At 47.8% G+C, this 16,941-nt stretch overlaps 1 protein-coding gene across 4 annotated transcripts in view; it reads left to right on the top strand.

The window, feature by feature from the left end:
• Positions 1-717: 717 nt before the first annotated feature.
• Positions 718-16,941, top strand: part of OSBPL10 (oxysterol binding protein like 10) — a 200,356-nt gene continuing 184,132 nt past the window's right edge. For 3 of the 4 annotated variants that reach the window (XM_031940429.1, XM_031940425.1, XM_031940426.1), the window contains exon 1: positions 720-1,166. In XM_031940429.1, coding sequence (XP_031796289.1) covers positions 874-1,166 — 293 coding nt within the window. In that variant the 5' untranslated portion in view covers positions 720-873. Of the gene's footprint in view, positions 1,167-16,941 lie in introns of all 4 variants that reach the window. The other variant, XM_031940428.1, reaches the window with a different exon arrangement.

The raw sequence follows: 16,941 nt of genomic DNA, 5'->3' as shown, positions 1-16,941 counted from the left end.
TCCGGGCAGGAATTGAGCCTTCTACCACAGAGAAGTCTCTTATTTTTTTAAACTCCATTTTAAAAAATGTGTTAACCCCCAGATTTCCTGCGGAAAGCACACAAATAAGCGCAAAATGTGGGCGCTTGGGAAACGTGAAATCGTCCGGACCCAAGTTGGCCAGGGGCGGCCAGGACCACTTTCAGCGGGTGACTGGGGGGGGGGCGTTTCGGAATCCCCGCCCAGGTTTGGGGCGCTGGGCTCGGGCTCCGCGAAGTCCTCGCTGCGGGCACGGTTCTGCCCGTTCTTCCCCCAGCTCCGCAGGTGCGGGGGCAGCGGGCGCACCTCTCTGCCTCGAGGGAGTGCAGGTGTTTCCGCGCACGAGGAACGGAAGGGGCCCGGGCCCCACCTGGGAGCTCGGAGCACGGGCGCCCAAAGAGGGAGTGGGGACTGGCCGCATGACGCGGGACGGCGGCGGGGCTGGCACACGGGAGCCCTGGGTAGGCAACCATGCCCCGAGCCAAGAGGCCGGTGGGCATTCCCCGGGCGCCCTCTGCCCGGAGCGGGGCGGGAGCAGGCCCGCTGCCCCTCGCGAGCCCTCGCTCCCCCCGGGGGCCGGGCGCCCCCCGGGAGGGCAGGGGAGGGTCCGGCTAGCCCAAGTGGAGCAGGGGGAGGGGCCGCCGGGCTCCTCCAGCCCGGTTGGCTCGCGTCCCCTGCCCTGCCCTGCCTCCTCCCCCTCCTCCCTCCCGTATGAGTCAGGCGTTTCCCGGGGATCGCGAGCGCGAGCGGCGGCAATCCGAGCCCGAGCCGGAGCCCGAGCCCGAGCCCGAGCGGCCCCGCGGCGGCTAGAGCAGCGCGCCCGGCCCGGCCCTGGCCCGGCCCGGCCGCCCGAGCATGGAGAAGGCGGCCAGCCCCGGGGCCGGCGCCGGCGAGGGGGCGGGCAGCGGCGCTAGCAGCCGCAGCAGCAGCCGCGCCACCTCGGCCGGCTCGTCGCCGTCGGGCTCGTGGGCGGCCCGCGGGGCCGGGGGCCGCCGGCTGGAAGGGGGGAGCCACAGCAGCCCGGGCTCGGTGGCCGCCAGCCCGTGCGGGGCGGGCGGCCGGCTGGGCGGCGGCGGCCGGAGGCGGGAGCCGGCCCTCGAGGGCGTGCTCAGCAAGTACACCAACCTCCTGCAGGGCTGGCAGAACAGGTAAGGAACGGCCGAGGCCCGAGGCGCGTCCTGCGGCCGCCGTGGAGCGTGCCCGCCGGCGGGCCGCCGCGTGCAGCTTCCTCTCGCCGCGGGTGGGGGGAGGGGGGCTCAAGCCCCTGCCCACGCCTCCGATCCGAAGTTTCGGGCTGGAAAAGACGACCGCTCGCTTCCCCTCCGGCGGAGGACCCTGCTCGGAAAATCCCTTGCATTTTGCTTAACAAAAGTGCCCCTTAAAAAAGTCCCGTTCACTCCTCCCCCCCCCCCCGAAACCCGCTTCCACAAAGTCAGGGCACTTCATAAAAAAATACAACTATTTTAGAACGGGAGGGGGGAGCTTTAAACCCCGAACTAGGCATCTGTTAAGGTCCCTTGCCCTTTCTCCTCCACCTCCTCCCAAACGTGGCCAGTAGCGGATGAGAGAGTAGCGGAAGGGAACCTCCGTGGGTCCCAAGGCCACGGCAAGGTGCAGCCCGGCCCCTGGAGCTCCTGGCCGAGACCCCAATTCCCGGCTGCCGAGACTAAGCAGCCCTTTAAACTTGGCTTTGAAAATGTCCGTGATCCCCCGGGAATTGCTACTGCGGTTGAAAGGAAAACTCTGCTCTTCTGGAGGGCCACAGGGTGTGGTTTGCTGGTGCCTTAGATTTCCAGAGGCCTCGCAGGTCGGGAAGAACTTGGGCATCTTCGGGGGAGGGGGGGCACCTTTGGGGAGGGCGGGAAGCAGGCTTCTCCTCGGCTTCGGGTCCCCGGCCAGCCCCGCCCCAGCCCCCTCCCATCCTTTGCCGCCGGTCACTTGTTCGGCTCTGTGTCCTGGTTGGGCGCCTGGGAAGATGGGAGCCCAGGAAATTCCCGGGAGGACGGATGCTGCCTTAGCTCTGGATTGCCGGAGGAACCTGGCGGTCGGGAGCAGAGCTCCAAGTTGTACTTTCGCTTTTGAGTCCTTTTGCGCCCTCGGACTGCCAGCCCCCTTCCTCTCCCCCTCCCCCCCCCCCTTTGCCTCGATTTCTCCGCAAAATAAAGGGCAGGTGGAGGGGGGAGGGTACGTAGAAGCTCCAGACAGCTCCAGGATCCCCGGACTGTTTGGCTTCCAGCTGGAGACTGTGACTCTCCGGCTCACTGTTAGCGCCCCGGGCCATTTGGGCCGATTTCTGCTTTGAATGTGGGAGGAAGACGCTCCCGGCCGGATCGCCTTCTTCCTGGGCCCCAGAGCGCCGAGTTCACGTGCATTGGATATTAAAGGACTTTAATAATCCTCTGGGAGGGGAGGGTTTGATAGGAATTGGAATTAAGGCACGCTTTGGCTGCAGATCCGAAATCCAGCGCGGGGTTTGCAGGGTGGGGGGGAGGGATTGGGGAAGGGGGGAGAAATCTTGTCTCGGGCAGATGTGCCCAGGTTGGATCGGAGGCGCCTTCGGGAGGCCTTTTTGAGCTCAGACACGTTTGCCTTGCTGTGGCTAATACCTTCCTGCATCTTCTGTCCTGGACCTTGCCGGGGTGGGGGGCCCCAGAGTGCCCCGGGGAAGATTGGGGGACTGGCCCGGTGCTTCCAGCGTGGAATTGGGAGGAGTAGGCTCCGGAAAGCTGGCCTCTCCCTTAGAATTCTTCTGAAAGTAAGTAGCAGAGTTTGGCCCAGTCGGGGCACTCAGTGGGCACTCGGGAGTTGGGTCAAAAACCCAATTCAGAACCCAAGGGTCACATCATCTGTCAGAAAGTAACCTCCATGCTTACACTTAGTGCTTATTGGCACTAGCACATAGTAGGCTCTTTACCGATAAAACCGTGTTATTTGAAATAGTCCAATTCCCTCATTTTTCACGTGGAGAAATTCAGGTCTTGAGAGGTGAATGATTTGGGCAAGATCACACAGCAGATAGTAAGCAGCGGGGCTCCAGGACTTACAAATCTGGGGTTCTCCAAAGCGCCAAAGGTGCCCTCAGCAGAGAGGCGCAGGGAGGCTTCAAGATGACCTTGGAGCGTGTTGTAGATGGAGACAGTGTGGTATAGTGGGAAGGGTTCAAGCAGAAATAATACTAGAATGGCTAGCATTGTCAGCACCTACTGTGTGCCAAGCTCTGGGCTAAATTAGCTTTATAATTACTCTTTCCATTGATCCTCTCTGTAACCCTGGGAGGGAGGTGAGCAGGATGAAATTCCCTTAAGACCGTTCCACAGACCATTTTACAAATGAGAAACTGAGGCAAACACATTGTCCCTTGCCAAGGGTTATACAGCTTGCCTCAAGCTGTATTTGAACTCGAGACTTTCTGACTTCAGGCTCCTGTGCCCCAAATCCTGCTGGGTCTCAGTTTCCTCACTTGTGATGGGGGGGGGCAGGGAGGACCCTTCCAGCTCCACAGTGAGACTTGTTACAAAGGTTGTAACCTCCAATAAGGGAGCTATCATTCATCCGTGTGTTCCCAGCATGCACTTTGCACCTGGGACCTATCTGTTGAAATGCCTTGTTAATTTTCTGTGACTTTATTCAAATAGCGATTGAGGTCGTGGCCAAGAAGATGGGTGGCCCTCCTCATGTCCACCTGCAGGTGTTTCCTGGGTGTGTGCAACCCAAGTGGGGACCACCGCCCTCTGTGCTCCTCAGCGAGCAGACTTGCCAGAACATCCTTCCTACCCATTGCCCCTTTTGTAGAAATCCTTGTTTGAGACATGCCACCTTCACGTGGATTGCCCATCCTTTCCAGCTGATTAATTCTGAGAACTGAGGTTTGTTTTTTCAAGCCCTGTCTCAGTCTCAGTAAGATATGACTACTTTGGGGGGGATGAGGGGAAGGCAGATTGGGAGCGTGTTCCCTGATTATTCACATATTTTTCTAGAAAAACTTCCTGCAGTTTGGGGCTTTATTTTGGATTGAGCACCTGTGGTCTTGTACCACCTGTTTTAGGAAGTAATTAAGGAAGATTGGGATGGCGTTAATAGATGTGTCTGCCAAAATTCCCAGTCCCCTGAGTGAGGTAGCATGGGGGCTGTGGTCTGGATACGTTTCAAGATCCCACCTTGTGCTAGGTGGTGTTTAAGGCCCAGAGGGAGGTAGGGCAGCCAATGGCACCTGGTAGGACATGGCCACTGTTTTAATAAGAAATAGAGAATCATAAATTAGAAAAAGGGTTGATTGTAATAGGAATTGAAGTTAGAGGACCCAAGTTCAAATCCAGCTGCCACACGTCCTGCTTGTGTGACCTTCAGGAGACTTGGACCTCTACTTCTTCATAAATTGATAGGGTTGGACTTTATGGTGTCTGAGATCTCTTCCCGTTCCAGATCCATGATCCTGAGTTTTTTCATCATTCAAAGATACTCGATTCTGTTGGTGTCTATGGCACATGACTCTTGGTCTGTGAATGAGTAAATATGTCTCTGGCTCAGAGATTTATTGATAAATGGCTGCTTAGCTTAGTGGCAGAGGCACCATCTGAACCCTGATTCCTCCGTGGCACCGTTGTCACCCTTCACACATAGGATTTTAATTTGAAGATAGCCCTTGGGTTCTTCTTTCACCAGGATGCTCCAATCTTATTTATGCCAGGATCTCAGGGACTTTTTAGGTAAGGTTTCTTTATAAGAGGGAAGATGGCGGTTCCCTTTGAAGAAAGTTTTTATCTCTTAAAACAAATATTATATGTTCCAGATAACAAAACAGAAGAAATTGGCGGCATTGCTCAGGGTTCTTTCCACACTTTATTTTATTATTTTAATTTTTAAAAATAATAGCTTTTTATCTTCAAAATACATGCAAAGATAATTTTCAATATTCACCCTCACAAAACCTTGTGTTCCAAATTTTTCTCCCACCTCCCTCTTCCTCCAGGCAGCATGACACCTTAGTTTCCAAGTTTGATTCATATGCTGGATTCCCTCATCTTTCAGTGAATTAAAATTGTTTAAGCCAGAAGGAAATCCTGTTCTCTGAAGGGCAGCTTTCGATAGTGGAAAGAACACTAGACTTCTTGTGGAATCAAGTCAACAAGCATTTATTAAACTCCTTCTGTGTACATGTCTGGTACTATGCTGAGCACTGGGACACAAAAAAATGACAAACCCCCCAAACACTGGATCTGCCCTCAAGGAGCTTCCTTTCCAATGGGAGGGATGCTTGTATACCAGCTAGACTAGAGGGGACTTTCTGAGACAGAAGGTGTTAGCAGCTGGGGGAACCTGGAGCCTCCTGGAAGAAGTGGGATTTGAGTAGGGGAAAAATAAGGGGCAGAGCATTGCAGATGTTGCTTCTTTGTGTATCCCCGACATAGCGCCTGGTATACCATAGGGGCTTAATAAATGTTTATGGGTTGATATGAGAAAACTGCAGAGATACAAGGGAAGCAGCTGTTGATAAAGGTTTTTATGTGTGAAAGCAAGTGTAAATTTGAGCCTGGAGTGCTGGGGAGCCCTAGAATCTTTTTGGGGGCCGGGGGAACTCACCTTGGCAGCTGAGTGGAGGATGAATTGCTTTAGAGAGACCTGGATTTCAATCTGGTTGCTTATCCTTTTTTTTTTTTTTTTCCACTTGATGACTGGAGATTATGAGTCCTGTGTTGGGCTCCTGATACATAATCATATGTAATTGGGCTTATTATATACAATAACTCCACTGGGCTGTTGTACAGCTCAAATGAGGTAATGCATGCAAAGTGCTTTATGAACTTTAAATTACTGGGTAAATGTCAGGAGTTTCCCTTAGGATCTGGGTTTTGAATCTTGGCACCTTATTTATCGGGTAATCTTAATCTCTTTGCCTTCCTTGCTCTGTTTCCAGGTGTGATGGAAGGGTTAGGCTCGGGGGTTCCCCGGGATAGAAAATTAATAGGTTTAAGACTGGCAGGGACCCCATCTGTTTCATTCCCCTCATTTTGCAGATAAGGAGTCTGAGCCCCAGAAACCACACCCAGTGGAGCTGGGATTCAGGACCTAACTTCCCCAACTCCTTCCCAGCCTTGCGGATAAATGAGGAAACTGAGGTCCAGGGCAATGGAACGGGGTGGTGGTGGAGGAACTCGGTTCGGTGGCTCTGAACTTGCGGAGGAGCGGAGAGATTGGGCAGACCCCTGACACCCTGGCAGACCCCTGCGTCACCCCCATTGTCTAGCTCTCGGCCAAGGCTTTCTCTGCTGTGGACCCCTCCACCCCTTAGTACTTAGTTGAGCTGACACTTCCTTTGGGCACTCAGGAAACAGCTGAATTGAAGAGGAATTGGATTTTCCAGCTCCAACTTCCTGTAGCCAGACGCTGAAGATGATTTCTGGGAAGATAGTTCCCTCCCAGAGTCGGGGGTGGGTCACCAGGCTCCCAGGGAGATGGATCCCCTCTCAGTCATCCATGGCTGGGTTTTCCAGGTTACCTCCTCCGGCCTTACAAAGCAGAGAGCCCTGGGGTCGCTTTTGATGGTTACCTTGAGTACATCCATACCCTTTGTCTTAGGTGACAGGTCTGTGCTGGTTTGACCAATTTTGAGGAACATCTAAGGGAGATGGCAACAGATGGAAGTGAGAGTTCGCTTTGGGCTTGAGGCAAAGGAGAACTTCAGGTGCGTTTCCCCCTTGTCTGGTGGGAGGCAGAAGGAATTCTTGTTTCAAGCATGGATTGGAGAAGGTCTCTCCCACTCTGAGATTCTGGGGGAGAGAAGGGAAGACACCTCAAGGAATGAAAAAACCAGGAATGACTTTGAGGTGTTTTTGAGTGTTTTGTTTTTTAAGTCTGTTGTGTTGAAGTAAAACCTTTCACATAGACTAGCTGCCCCCCTGACGTTAAGCATTATTGACTAGTTGCTTTTTGCTTTGTTTCTCGGGCACTCACAACCCCTTCCTCCACCAGAACGAGGCAGATCTCGAGGTCCCAGAGATCCTTAACCAGCCCTGGCTTCTCACTTCCCTACTTTTTTCACCTTGGCCTATGTACGGACTTTTTTTTTTTTTTTTTTTTTTAATTGAAGCTTTTTATTTTCAGAACACATGCAAGGACGATCTTTCATCGTTGACCCTTGTTTAACTTTGTGTTCTGACCCGCCCCCCTTCCTCCCACTCCCTCTCTCAGATGGCAAGCCATCCAACACCCGCCAAATGTGGCAAAAAATACATGTAAATCCAACGTAGACTTATGTATTTACACAGTTATCCTGCTGCACAAGAAGAACCAGCATGTAGACTTTCAAGATCATCAGGTCAGGCCTGCTGATATAACAGATGGGGAAACTGAGGCTCAGGGTAGTGAGGGGTTTGCCTAGGGCCACAATAGTAAAAAGCCTCGGAGGTGGGATTCGAACTTGGGTCTTCTGATGGCAATTCCAGTACTCTTTCCACCCTGTTAAGATGATTCCCATCTTTTATTCCCTTTACCTTGCAGGTTCCTACTACAGGGCTGTATATTCTATGCTGGAAATGCTTCTTACTCCAGGAGTCCCTGACGTGTGTCTTGGAAAACTTCCCCATCACCCTTCCTTTTTTCCCCATTTGCCCTTAAAGTGTTGCCATGGTAACAGCTACCTTTCTGTAGGAGGGTTGCTAGGTTGACTCTTGAATGGGATGAGTGTGCTCATCAGGGCGTACCAGCCAAGGGCCCTTGGAGTGGGTGTGCAGGGTTGGTGAAAGTTCATTTTAATGAAATGTGACTTTTTCAACTTGTACTTGCTCTCTCTCTTCCCCCTGCCCGTGGAGTTCATGACCTTTTTTTTTTTTTTTTTAACTTAATAGTGTTTTTTTTTTTTCCTAATAAGATACTAAATACTATTTCCTCCAATTACATAAAAGCAATTTTAAACATTTGTTTTTTAAAATTTTGTGTTCCAATTTTGCTCCATCTTTCCCTCTCCATTTTCTTTTCTTGAGAAGGCAGGTCATTTGATCTATATTCCACATGTGCAGTCATGCAAAACACATTTCTGTATTTAACCATGTTCTGAAAAAGCCCCCCAAAATCCAAAGACCCCTCACGACCCCACAAGAAAAAGAAAGTGAAACATGGTAGGCTCTGACCTGTATTCAGTCTCCATCCGTTCTTTCTCTTGAAGTGGATAATATTTCATATCATTAGTTTTTTGAAATTGCATGAACTTAAACTTTTTTGGGATAACTTGTTTAAATGTAATTGATGTCCTTTGTAATTCTATGTTTTTTATTTTATACACTTAAGAGCTTTCTGAGAAGGGGTCCTTCTAGGTTTGGGCAACTTGCCAAAGAGTCTGTGACACCAAAAAGGGGAAGGACTTTTGTTGTAGTTGCTTGATACTTTCTCACTGATTGGTCTTTTGGAGATTTGACCTTAGAGATATGCTCAGAACCTCTTTCTTGGTCCTTATTTCTCTTCCCCATCCCTAATTTCTCAGGACATTTAAAAATATAGGGATTCCCAATTTATATCTCTTAGAGAACATCAAAAAACATTTAAGCGAAATCAGCCTGCACAGTGGATGCTCTATCCTGCTTCTGCAGGCCCCAGCTCCCTGCTAAGAGAAGAGAAGTGAGTTTCACCCTCAGTTTTCTCACACTTGGATCATTATAATTAATCCAGTTTTGGCTCTTTCCTTTGTGACATTACTGACCATTGCGTAAGATGGCCTCCTGGTTCTGCTTGCTTCTCTCTGCACGAGTCCATACAAGTCTTCCTGTGTTCCTCCGAATCCCGCATAATGCCACAGTGTTCCTTGACCCCTTTTGGTTGAGCCATTCCCTGGTCATTGGGCACCTACTTTCTTTCCAGTTTTTCCTTGGCCACATAATAAGAGGGAACTAATTTCTTTGATTCGTGGCTTGATGAAGCATGCTCTGGATCTTACACAGAGATCAAGAGACCTCTCCTGGAAGGGGATAATGGCACTTATTTTCTTGGGAGCATAAGATCTCGTGATGGCTGCTTAGTCTGGCTCTGGGGCCAAATCTGATGTGGATTAGGACCAAAAAGTGGGTGGAAAGGTTTAAAAAATGGCAACCCAGAGAGTGCAGAATTTGGCTGCTTTCCGGAAAGAAAATTCTTAGCCTCTCCTTAGATGATGATGATGAAGAAGAGGAAGGAGAAAAAGGAGGAGGAGGAGGAGGAGGGGGCTGGAACGGGGAAGGGGAGGGCAGCCTGGCTTGCTGAGACCTTGTGGCCAGGGCCACCTGGATTCACGTCTTAGCTCAGACAGACATTGGTAAGTCCATGAACCTCTTGGTGCCCTCCCCAAGTCTCTAACACTGTTCGGAGCAGTTGCTGTAGGAGTAGTGAGGCAGTTTCTTCAGTGGGAGCTCCCCAGGCCAGCCAGGTTTGGAGTCAAGACCAGACCATTGGAAGGGACTTGGTCAAGGCCACCTCCATTCACCACTGCAAGGTCCGGCTCCAACCCCTTGACCTTTCCTCAGACCTGGCCATCCTCTTCCCCCCGATTAGCAGTGTCATATTTGAGAATTACAGAACAGCAGCCCTGTTCCGAGCTCAGGCAGCCTAGAAGCACGGCCCGATTGAGCGGAAGGAAGGAAGCCCCTTTTTACAGAACCTCCTTAGAAAGGCTGTCCAGCGTGGCCATCTCCAGCAATGAGATGAACCAAATCGGTTCCAGTGGAGCAGTAATGAACTGAACCAGCTACATTCAACGAAAGTCATCTGGGAGATGACTAAGAACCTTTACATTGAATCCTCAATCCCTCTATTTTTGTCCGCCTGCATTTTTGATTTCCTTCACAGGCTAATTGTACACTATTTCAGAGCCTGACTCTTTTTGTACAGCAAAATAACTGTACATGTATACATTATTGTAATTAACTTATATTTTAACATATTTAACCTGTATTGGTCAACCTGCCATCTGGGGGAGGGGGTGGGGGGAAGGAGGGAAAAGTTGGAACAAAAGGTTTTGCAATTGTCAATGCTGAAAAATTACCCGTGCATATGTTTTGTATATAAAAAGCTATAATCAAAAAAAAAAAAAAAAAAAAGACAGGCTGTCCAGAAGCTGCCGTGGGTAACTGTGATATTGCCTGGTTGGGTTCCCATCGCAGTGGCCCAAGGCTCCCTGCTCGGTTTTTTATTAGTCTGACTAATGTGCTTCTGTTGGGTTTTATGGGAGATCTGCAGTTGATACCTTTGTACAAAATGTTCTGTAACATTATTACAGTCACTGACTTTGGAGGCAAATTTTCTCTAAGTGAAAATTTTCCTGTCGAGGGTCAGTTTCTGTGACTCCACGGAGTCCCGTGATATGCAGGAAATAGTATGAAAAACATGCATTCCCTTCTCCTGGATCGTCGACAGATGGCCGGCCAGTCTGACCGGACGCACGCCTGATCATCACCGTGTGTTTCAGGAAACTGATGTACACGACGCCAAGGGACGGCGTCCCTGGGGATCCAGCCTTTCGGGTCTGATGGCAGCCATTGGGCCGCGGGGTTCTAACTTCACCATCTTGGCTCCCCGTACGGTGTATTGCTGGAACCCCAAACTTGAGCACTTCTTTGGCACTTCCAAGGGCGGGGGGGGGCTGCCCTTGCACAGAGCATGAGTCTGACACCCCAGTGTTGTTGGCCTTTGCAGCATGACACATCCCGTGGGCTAACCCAGGACTGGTTTTATTTTAAAATTGAATGACTTCCTTGTTCCCGTACTTTTAAAGGAGTATTCTTGGCTGGAGTCTAATCTCCTGGCTAAGTGTGCCCGTCTGGGGATCCTTACTCTGAACCGTGGCCTTGTGTCTCTGGCCAGCACTTATTCTTGGGCACTGATAGGAGCCGGTGTGAGCCCGTATTGAGAGGGGCACTTGCTCTTTTCCCTACCTGTGGGCTTTCTGTAGCCTCCACCCTGCCGTTGGAAGGCCTTCAAGGTACCAAGAGAAAAACAGAACAGTTCTGGCCCTCAGAGGGCTTTCCACCTGTTTTGTGTTTCTGGTATTGTACCGATTGGTTATTAGAATACAGGATGGAGGGAGATGGTATTAATGAGACCTGGACAGAGGTCAGAAAAGGCAGAGAGGGATTTTAAGGGAGAGTATGGGCTCCAGAGTTAGGGAACTGCTAATGCAAATGAATGGAGGTGGGAAATGGTTTGTATTCTATGGATAGTGAATAGCCCAATTTGGCTAAAAGGTGGAGGGTGGGGGAAGGGGGATAGTTGATGGGATGTATGGATGGTTGGGGGGGGGGGCAGATTTAAGAGAGCTGTGAATTCTAGACAGAGGAGTTTTGTGTGTACTTCAGTAGGCAGTGGGAGCCAGTGAGGATGTTTGAGTAAGACAGTGCCGTGGTCAGCCTTAGGAAAATATTACGGTATCTGTGTGGAGGACAGATGGGAGAGGAGATTGGAAGGTATGGTACACAGCCAGGCCTGAGGAGGACATGGGAGCAAGGAGAGCTCCTGGGGATGGCCTTGGTTCTGTGGGATGGGAAAAAGCAAGGATGAGTTCATGGTTAAGAACCTGTCACCAAAACAGGGGAGGCTCCGTAATGCCCAATAAACTGAGCAAGACAGGGATCAGAGAGGATTTAATAATTTATTAAATGGAGAGAGGTACTGGGACCAGTGGATCCGTGTTTGGTCCCAGGGCTGAATGAGACAATAGTCTCCAAGAATCCAGCAAACAATGTGAGTTCTCAATGACCTATATACACACACACGGGGCTCAGACTTAGGGGGTAGACTGAGGCAGGGGTGGAGTCAGGGTTCTGAGAGCGGGATTCTGACAGGATGGGGCGAGCCTCCAGAGAGGGATGACATCTCATCAGGGGGAGGCATCCCGCAGATGGGGAGAGGCTTCTTGCTAAGATAATATCTGATATTCTAATAGCTTGGGATGGGGAGAGGCATTCTGGATGATCTATTAAGTATTCTGATAAAGAAGGAGGGGAGTTTTTGCAGAACTGAGAAGCAGGGAAACTGAGGCAGGACTGGGTCAGGATAATTAGAGAAACTAAGTTAGGACAATAAAAGAGAACTGTGGTGGAGCAGCTCTGGGTGAGATTCCCATCCAACTTCCAGGCTAATGGCCTTTGCCATAGAACAGCTCAAGCTCACTCAAATGCGCCAATATGCAGAAGTTGTAATCTCTGACTGGGAGGGCCTGTTATCCTCTGGCTTTTCACATTTTCTTGTTTCCTGTTTCCCTATCTCCCTTCTCCCTCCCCCCTTCTTTCCTCTCCCCTCTTGCTCCCTCCCCCATCCCCATCAATGAACCATCTCTTGTATAGAAAGAAAAACAAATGATGTGGCCACATTGATCCAGTTGGTAACTTTCCGCACCTGGAGCCCCCCCTCACTTGTCTGAGGGCAGGATGGAACTCTTGGTCAATATATGTAAGGCAACAATTCTTTGATCTCCTGGCTTTGTTTTAAATGTGTCTGGTTAATCTATAACTCCCAGGTTTATAAAAAGGACTCACAGGCAATCTAGCCCAACCCTTTAATTTGTTTTCTTTCATTCTTCTAATTTTTGTACCTCTTTTCTCCCCTCTCCTCCCTGGTAAACTCCCTATAGAAAAGAAAGAGGAAAAACAAACTTATTTCCCCCAAAGTGATGTTGACAAATGTTGTACCCCCACATATTAGTAAAGAGGGGCCGGCTCCCTCTCCTCCTTAGGGATCCAGGGGCAGCTTTGGAAGGCCTAGCGTCCAGTTCATTCTATTTACAGCTGAGGAAACGGGCCTGGGAAATTAGGCAGCCTTGTCACTTGTAGTAAACATTACAAGGTGGAATTTTAACCCAGTCCCTTTGATGAGAGCCAGACTTCTTTTCTCCCTTACAAGTAGTTTCTGGTATCACAAAAACCTGCTTCTTGACTTTGAACCCCCACTGGTGTGGCTCCCATTCACACAGTCTCCATGACATCGCTGACTCTCAAATATAATCAAAAAGGAAAAAGCAAGAATAACAACATAATAGCACCAGCTGGGTATGGTGGTGGGAGTGGCTTAGCTGGGTGATCCTGGGCCATACACTTCCTTTCTAGGTCTGAAATTTCTCATTTGTAAAGTGAGTTTTTGAATATTTGTGCTATCTGCTTTTTGTTAGGAGACTAGAAAGTCTTTATTTTGCAAAACCTGGAAGGCCACTCAGGCCTCAGTTTACCACTTAAGCAATCTGCTTATCTAAGGTGTGGTTTTTCTAGTTCCAAGGAACTGGGCCATAGTTTTTTCCAAAAATCTGTTTTCTCAGTTACATTTCAGCCTTCATTGATCATTGAAATAATAGCTGCAGCTTTCCTTTTGTCTTGCTGGGGAAGGTTTCAAGGACTTACCAGTCTGTTTTATTTTTAAAAATTAAAAACCTTTTACAGATGGATCAATGGGCAAGGGTTTTGGCAAGGTCCCAGGCACAATATAAGAGTTTAGATGTATAAATTGGCCTTGCTTTACAGAGCATTTGAGTTGAAGAAATCTAATGAAAAATGGTTTGATATTGATTCCAATTTTCATTTAGATTTCGATGACAATTTCAGAGAAATCTTCCCTGAAAAATCCCAGCATTCTTTGGCTTCTTAGGTGAAAAGAGTTAAACTGATGAATCCTAATGGTCAAGGAGGGGCTTCCCCTCCTGAGGGGTCTGTAAGCAGAGTCTGGTTGGCTCCTTGTGGGGGATGTCATAATGAGGATTCCTTTTGGGCACAAGTTGGGCTAGATCAAGAGCTCTTGACATTTTTTGTATCATGGACCCTTTTGGAAATCGGATGATGTTGATGGACTCCTCAAAATGATTTTCAATCCCCCCAAAGCTGACCCCAAACCAAATAACCCATACAGGATTAGAAATGAAACCAGTGGTTGGAGTGCAGTTGTTAACTCAAATGTATATATTTGAATAAATTTATAAATAGGCACCTAAAGTCCAAATTTGGATTCCTCTTAGCTAAGAGCCTTGGACTTGATGGTCACTGGAGTCGCCTGGGTCTATCTGATCATGGGGCAGTTCTTTGGGATTTAGGCAGGGAACAGTCAGCTTCAAGCTTTTTTCCAGCCCTGAATCTCTTACTTGAGGCTTGTTTCTAAAGGCAGCATAACCCAGTGAGTGTGATAATAGATCACCATAATAGGTAACGTTTCTGTAGTGCTCTGCAAAGTGCTTTGCATTTGTTTTCTCAGTAGATCCTCACCAATAACTCAGGGAGGGAGCTACTGCAGATAAGGAGACTGAAGGAGAGAGAGTGACTTGCTCAGGATTCCACAACTGCTAAGTGTCTGAAGTATTTGAACTTGGGCCTTCCCAACTCCAAGCCTGTGACACTTAGCTGACTCCTGGGACTAGACCTGGATTTGAATCCCATTTCTGATGGCTACTAGTTGTTGTAACCCCAGACCCCTCTTTTCTAGGCTGCAGTTTTTTCCTATATAACGATAATTACAAAAATTATATATATATATATATATGTATGTGTGTGTGTGTATGTATGAGAAATGATTATAATGAGAATTATAGTGATAATGGTACCTGTTTCCCAAGGTTGTGGGACAATATATGTAACATACTTGGCAAACTTTAATGCCCTCTGTCAGTATAAGCTATTATTATTCCTGAAGCTATCAGGAATTCATTTACCCTTTGAACTATAGATTGAGCATTAAGTCTCTTAGTTCCCTGTGAATTTGGAAGAGTAATTTTACAGTTGAATAAATCAGACTTTAGGAAGGAATTTGTTTCTTTTATTATTAACTGATGATTATAGCTCTCTTTTGTTTTCTAGAGAGACCATGGTTTAAGTAGGACTGTCCTTTGAGGACTGTCTTTGAACTAGACAGCATGGCTACGTGGTGAATCTTGGCAGTTCTGTTATCTCCTTGGGGTCGAGTGTTTTGCCAAAGAAATTAGAATGGAATGATGCTAACTTTAGATAAGGGATGTGTGTGTGTGTGTGTGTTTGTGTGTGTGTGTGTGTGTGTATGTATATGGGAGAGAGGAAGGGAAGGAGGAACAGAGGAAAGAGAGAGGGGGGGAAAGAGAGAGAAGGGGGGAAGAGAGAAAGAGAGACAGACTGCCCTTGTTGGGGCTTAATCTGGAGTTCTTAAAATTTTATAAAAATGAATTGAAAAGAGATATAACAAAGAAAGACTTCAAAACTAAAAAAAAATACATCTAGTCCCTGTACTCCTGGATCTCTACTATCTTTCTCTTGCTCTGTGATTTTTCAGGCTTTTTAGGTTTATTTTATCAGGTTTATCACTCCTGTGACTAATGAAACAAAAGTGTAGGATCGGAGAAAGCTCCCCGAAAATCCATTTTCCAATCTGTGTTCAAAGATGTCATTGGGAGAGCTCATCCTCCGATATGTAAGGAAAAGATTTCAATTGAAAGAAATTTCACTGGCAAAATTACTTTGGTTTTGAGTAGAAGTGATGGCTGAATAGTCCCTTTCCCACTGTTTCTAACCATCCTCTTGGTCGTAAGACTTTTGTCGTATTGGTGCAAGTCCTGAGCTCTAGATCAGTTCTAGCCAGCCTCAGTCATCACTGAAGTCTCCTCCCCGTGGAGCTTGGCCCCTTCTCGAGAACTACCTGGAGGGTCTTATGTGGCTGGTCACTTGCCTGGGGGTAACCAGCCAGTGGGTGACCAGTGCAGGATAGGACTCAGAAGGCAAGCCTTCCGTCACTAGGTCATGCTATCTCATTTTTCTCATTCCCTTACTGGTCAGTCCACCTTTCGGAGAATGGAATTACCCAAAAGCAACATCAAGAAAGAATTAGCCGCTCTATTTAGAGCAGAAAGAGATGGGGCTCTCACAGATACGTGGATAAATGGAGTTTCCTAATGCCTCCTCACATTGTGTCTCTGTTACAGCTGAACTAGTTGTTTTCTGAGCTTAGCTGTTTCTTGTTCTTTTACTATTCTTTAATGAGATGTCCCTTGTTTTTGACTTTGTTGATCCTTACTCAATCTTCACTGCTATCCTTGTTCTTGAATTTCATCATTTATGAATGCTTTCTTAATACCTCATTCTCTCTTCCCATTTCCCTCCTCCCTTGGGTTTGATACATTTTAGTTTGTTTTCTTTTTTTCTTTTTCTTTTTTTTTGAATATTTCAGAGCCATATTCCACTTTTTTGGGGCTTATCCTTTTAAGCTTGAATGTGAGCTATGAAGTCATATTGGCTTCATCTGCCTTCAGATCATGGTTTAATTTTACTTGTTTCTTGCACTTTATGTGTTTGAACTAGACATTTGAGACCTTGGATTTAATTTTTGTCTCCTTTCTTGGACATTGTCTTTGGGAACTTCTGGGCCTCTCACTCCCTATCTTCTCTGATTGTAGCTACTCTCTGTACCATCCGCTTGGAGAATAAACAGGGAGTTTTGCTTTGCTTTTAAATTTAGAGCCATTTGAACTGGGTTTGCAAGATTTTAGAAAATGTGTATGTATATGTGTACATATGTGTATACACACATACATATAAATTAAAAAAAAACCCAGCCTGGTTAGGTGAGCTTGTCTGGCCAGGTACCCTTCACTGCCCCAATTGAGTCCAGAGATCCAAATTCTTTTTTCAAACACTGTTTATTCCTCTAGTCATCCCTAAAACCCTTGCAACTGTTTACAAAGTCATCCAGACTTTTATTCAAGTCAGTAATAAGAATTAGCATATATAGTGCTTTACAGTTTGCAAAGTGCTTCACAAATATTATCCCATTTAATTAAAAAAAAAACCCAAAACAAACAAACAAAAAAAAAAAAAACAAATCCTGGGAGGTGAATGCTGTTCTTATGTCCACTTTCTAGGTGGGATATCAATGATTTGTCTTAGCAATCTATAGAAGTAGGACTGGAACTCATATCTTCCTCACTCTAGGTCCAGAGTTCTGTCTCCTGGCCCACCAGGCTGTATA

Source organism: Sarcophilus harrisii, chromosome 5 (assembly GCF_902635505.1).
Source record: "Sarcophilus harrisii chromosome 5, mSarHar1.11, whole genome shotgun sequence".
Taxonomy (NCBI): Eukaryota; Metazoa; Chordata; class Mammalia; order Dasyuromorphia; family Dasyuridae; genus Sarcophilus; species Sarcophilus harrisii.
The sequence above is the reverse complement of the archived record's forward strand: the minus strand, read 5'-3'. Positions and strand labels throughout refer to the sequence as shown.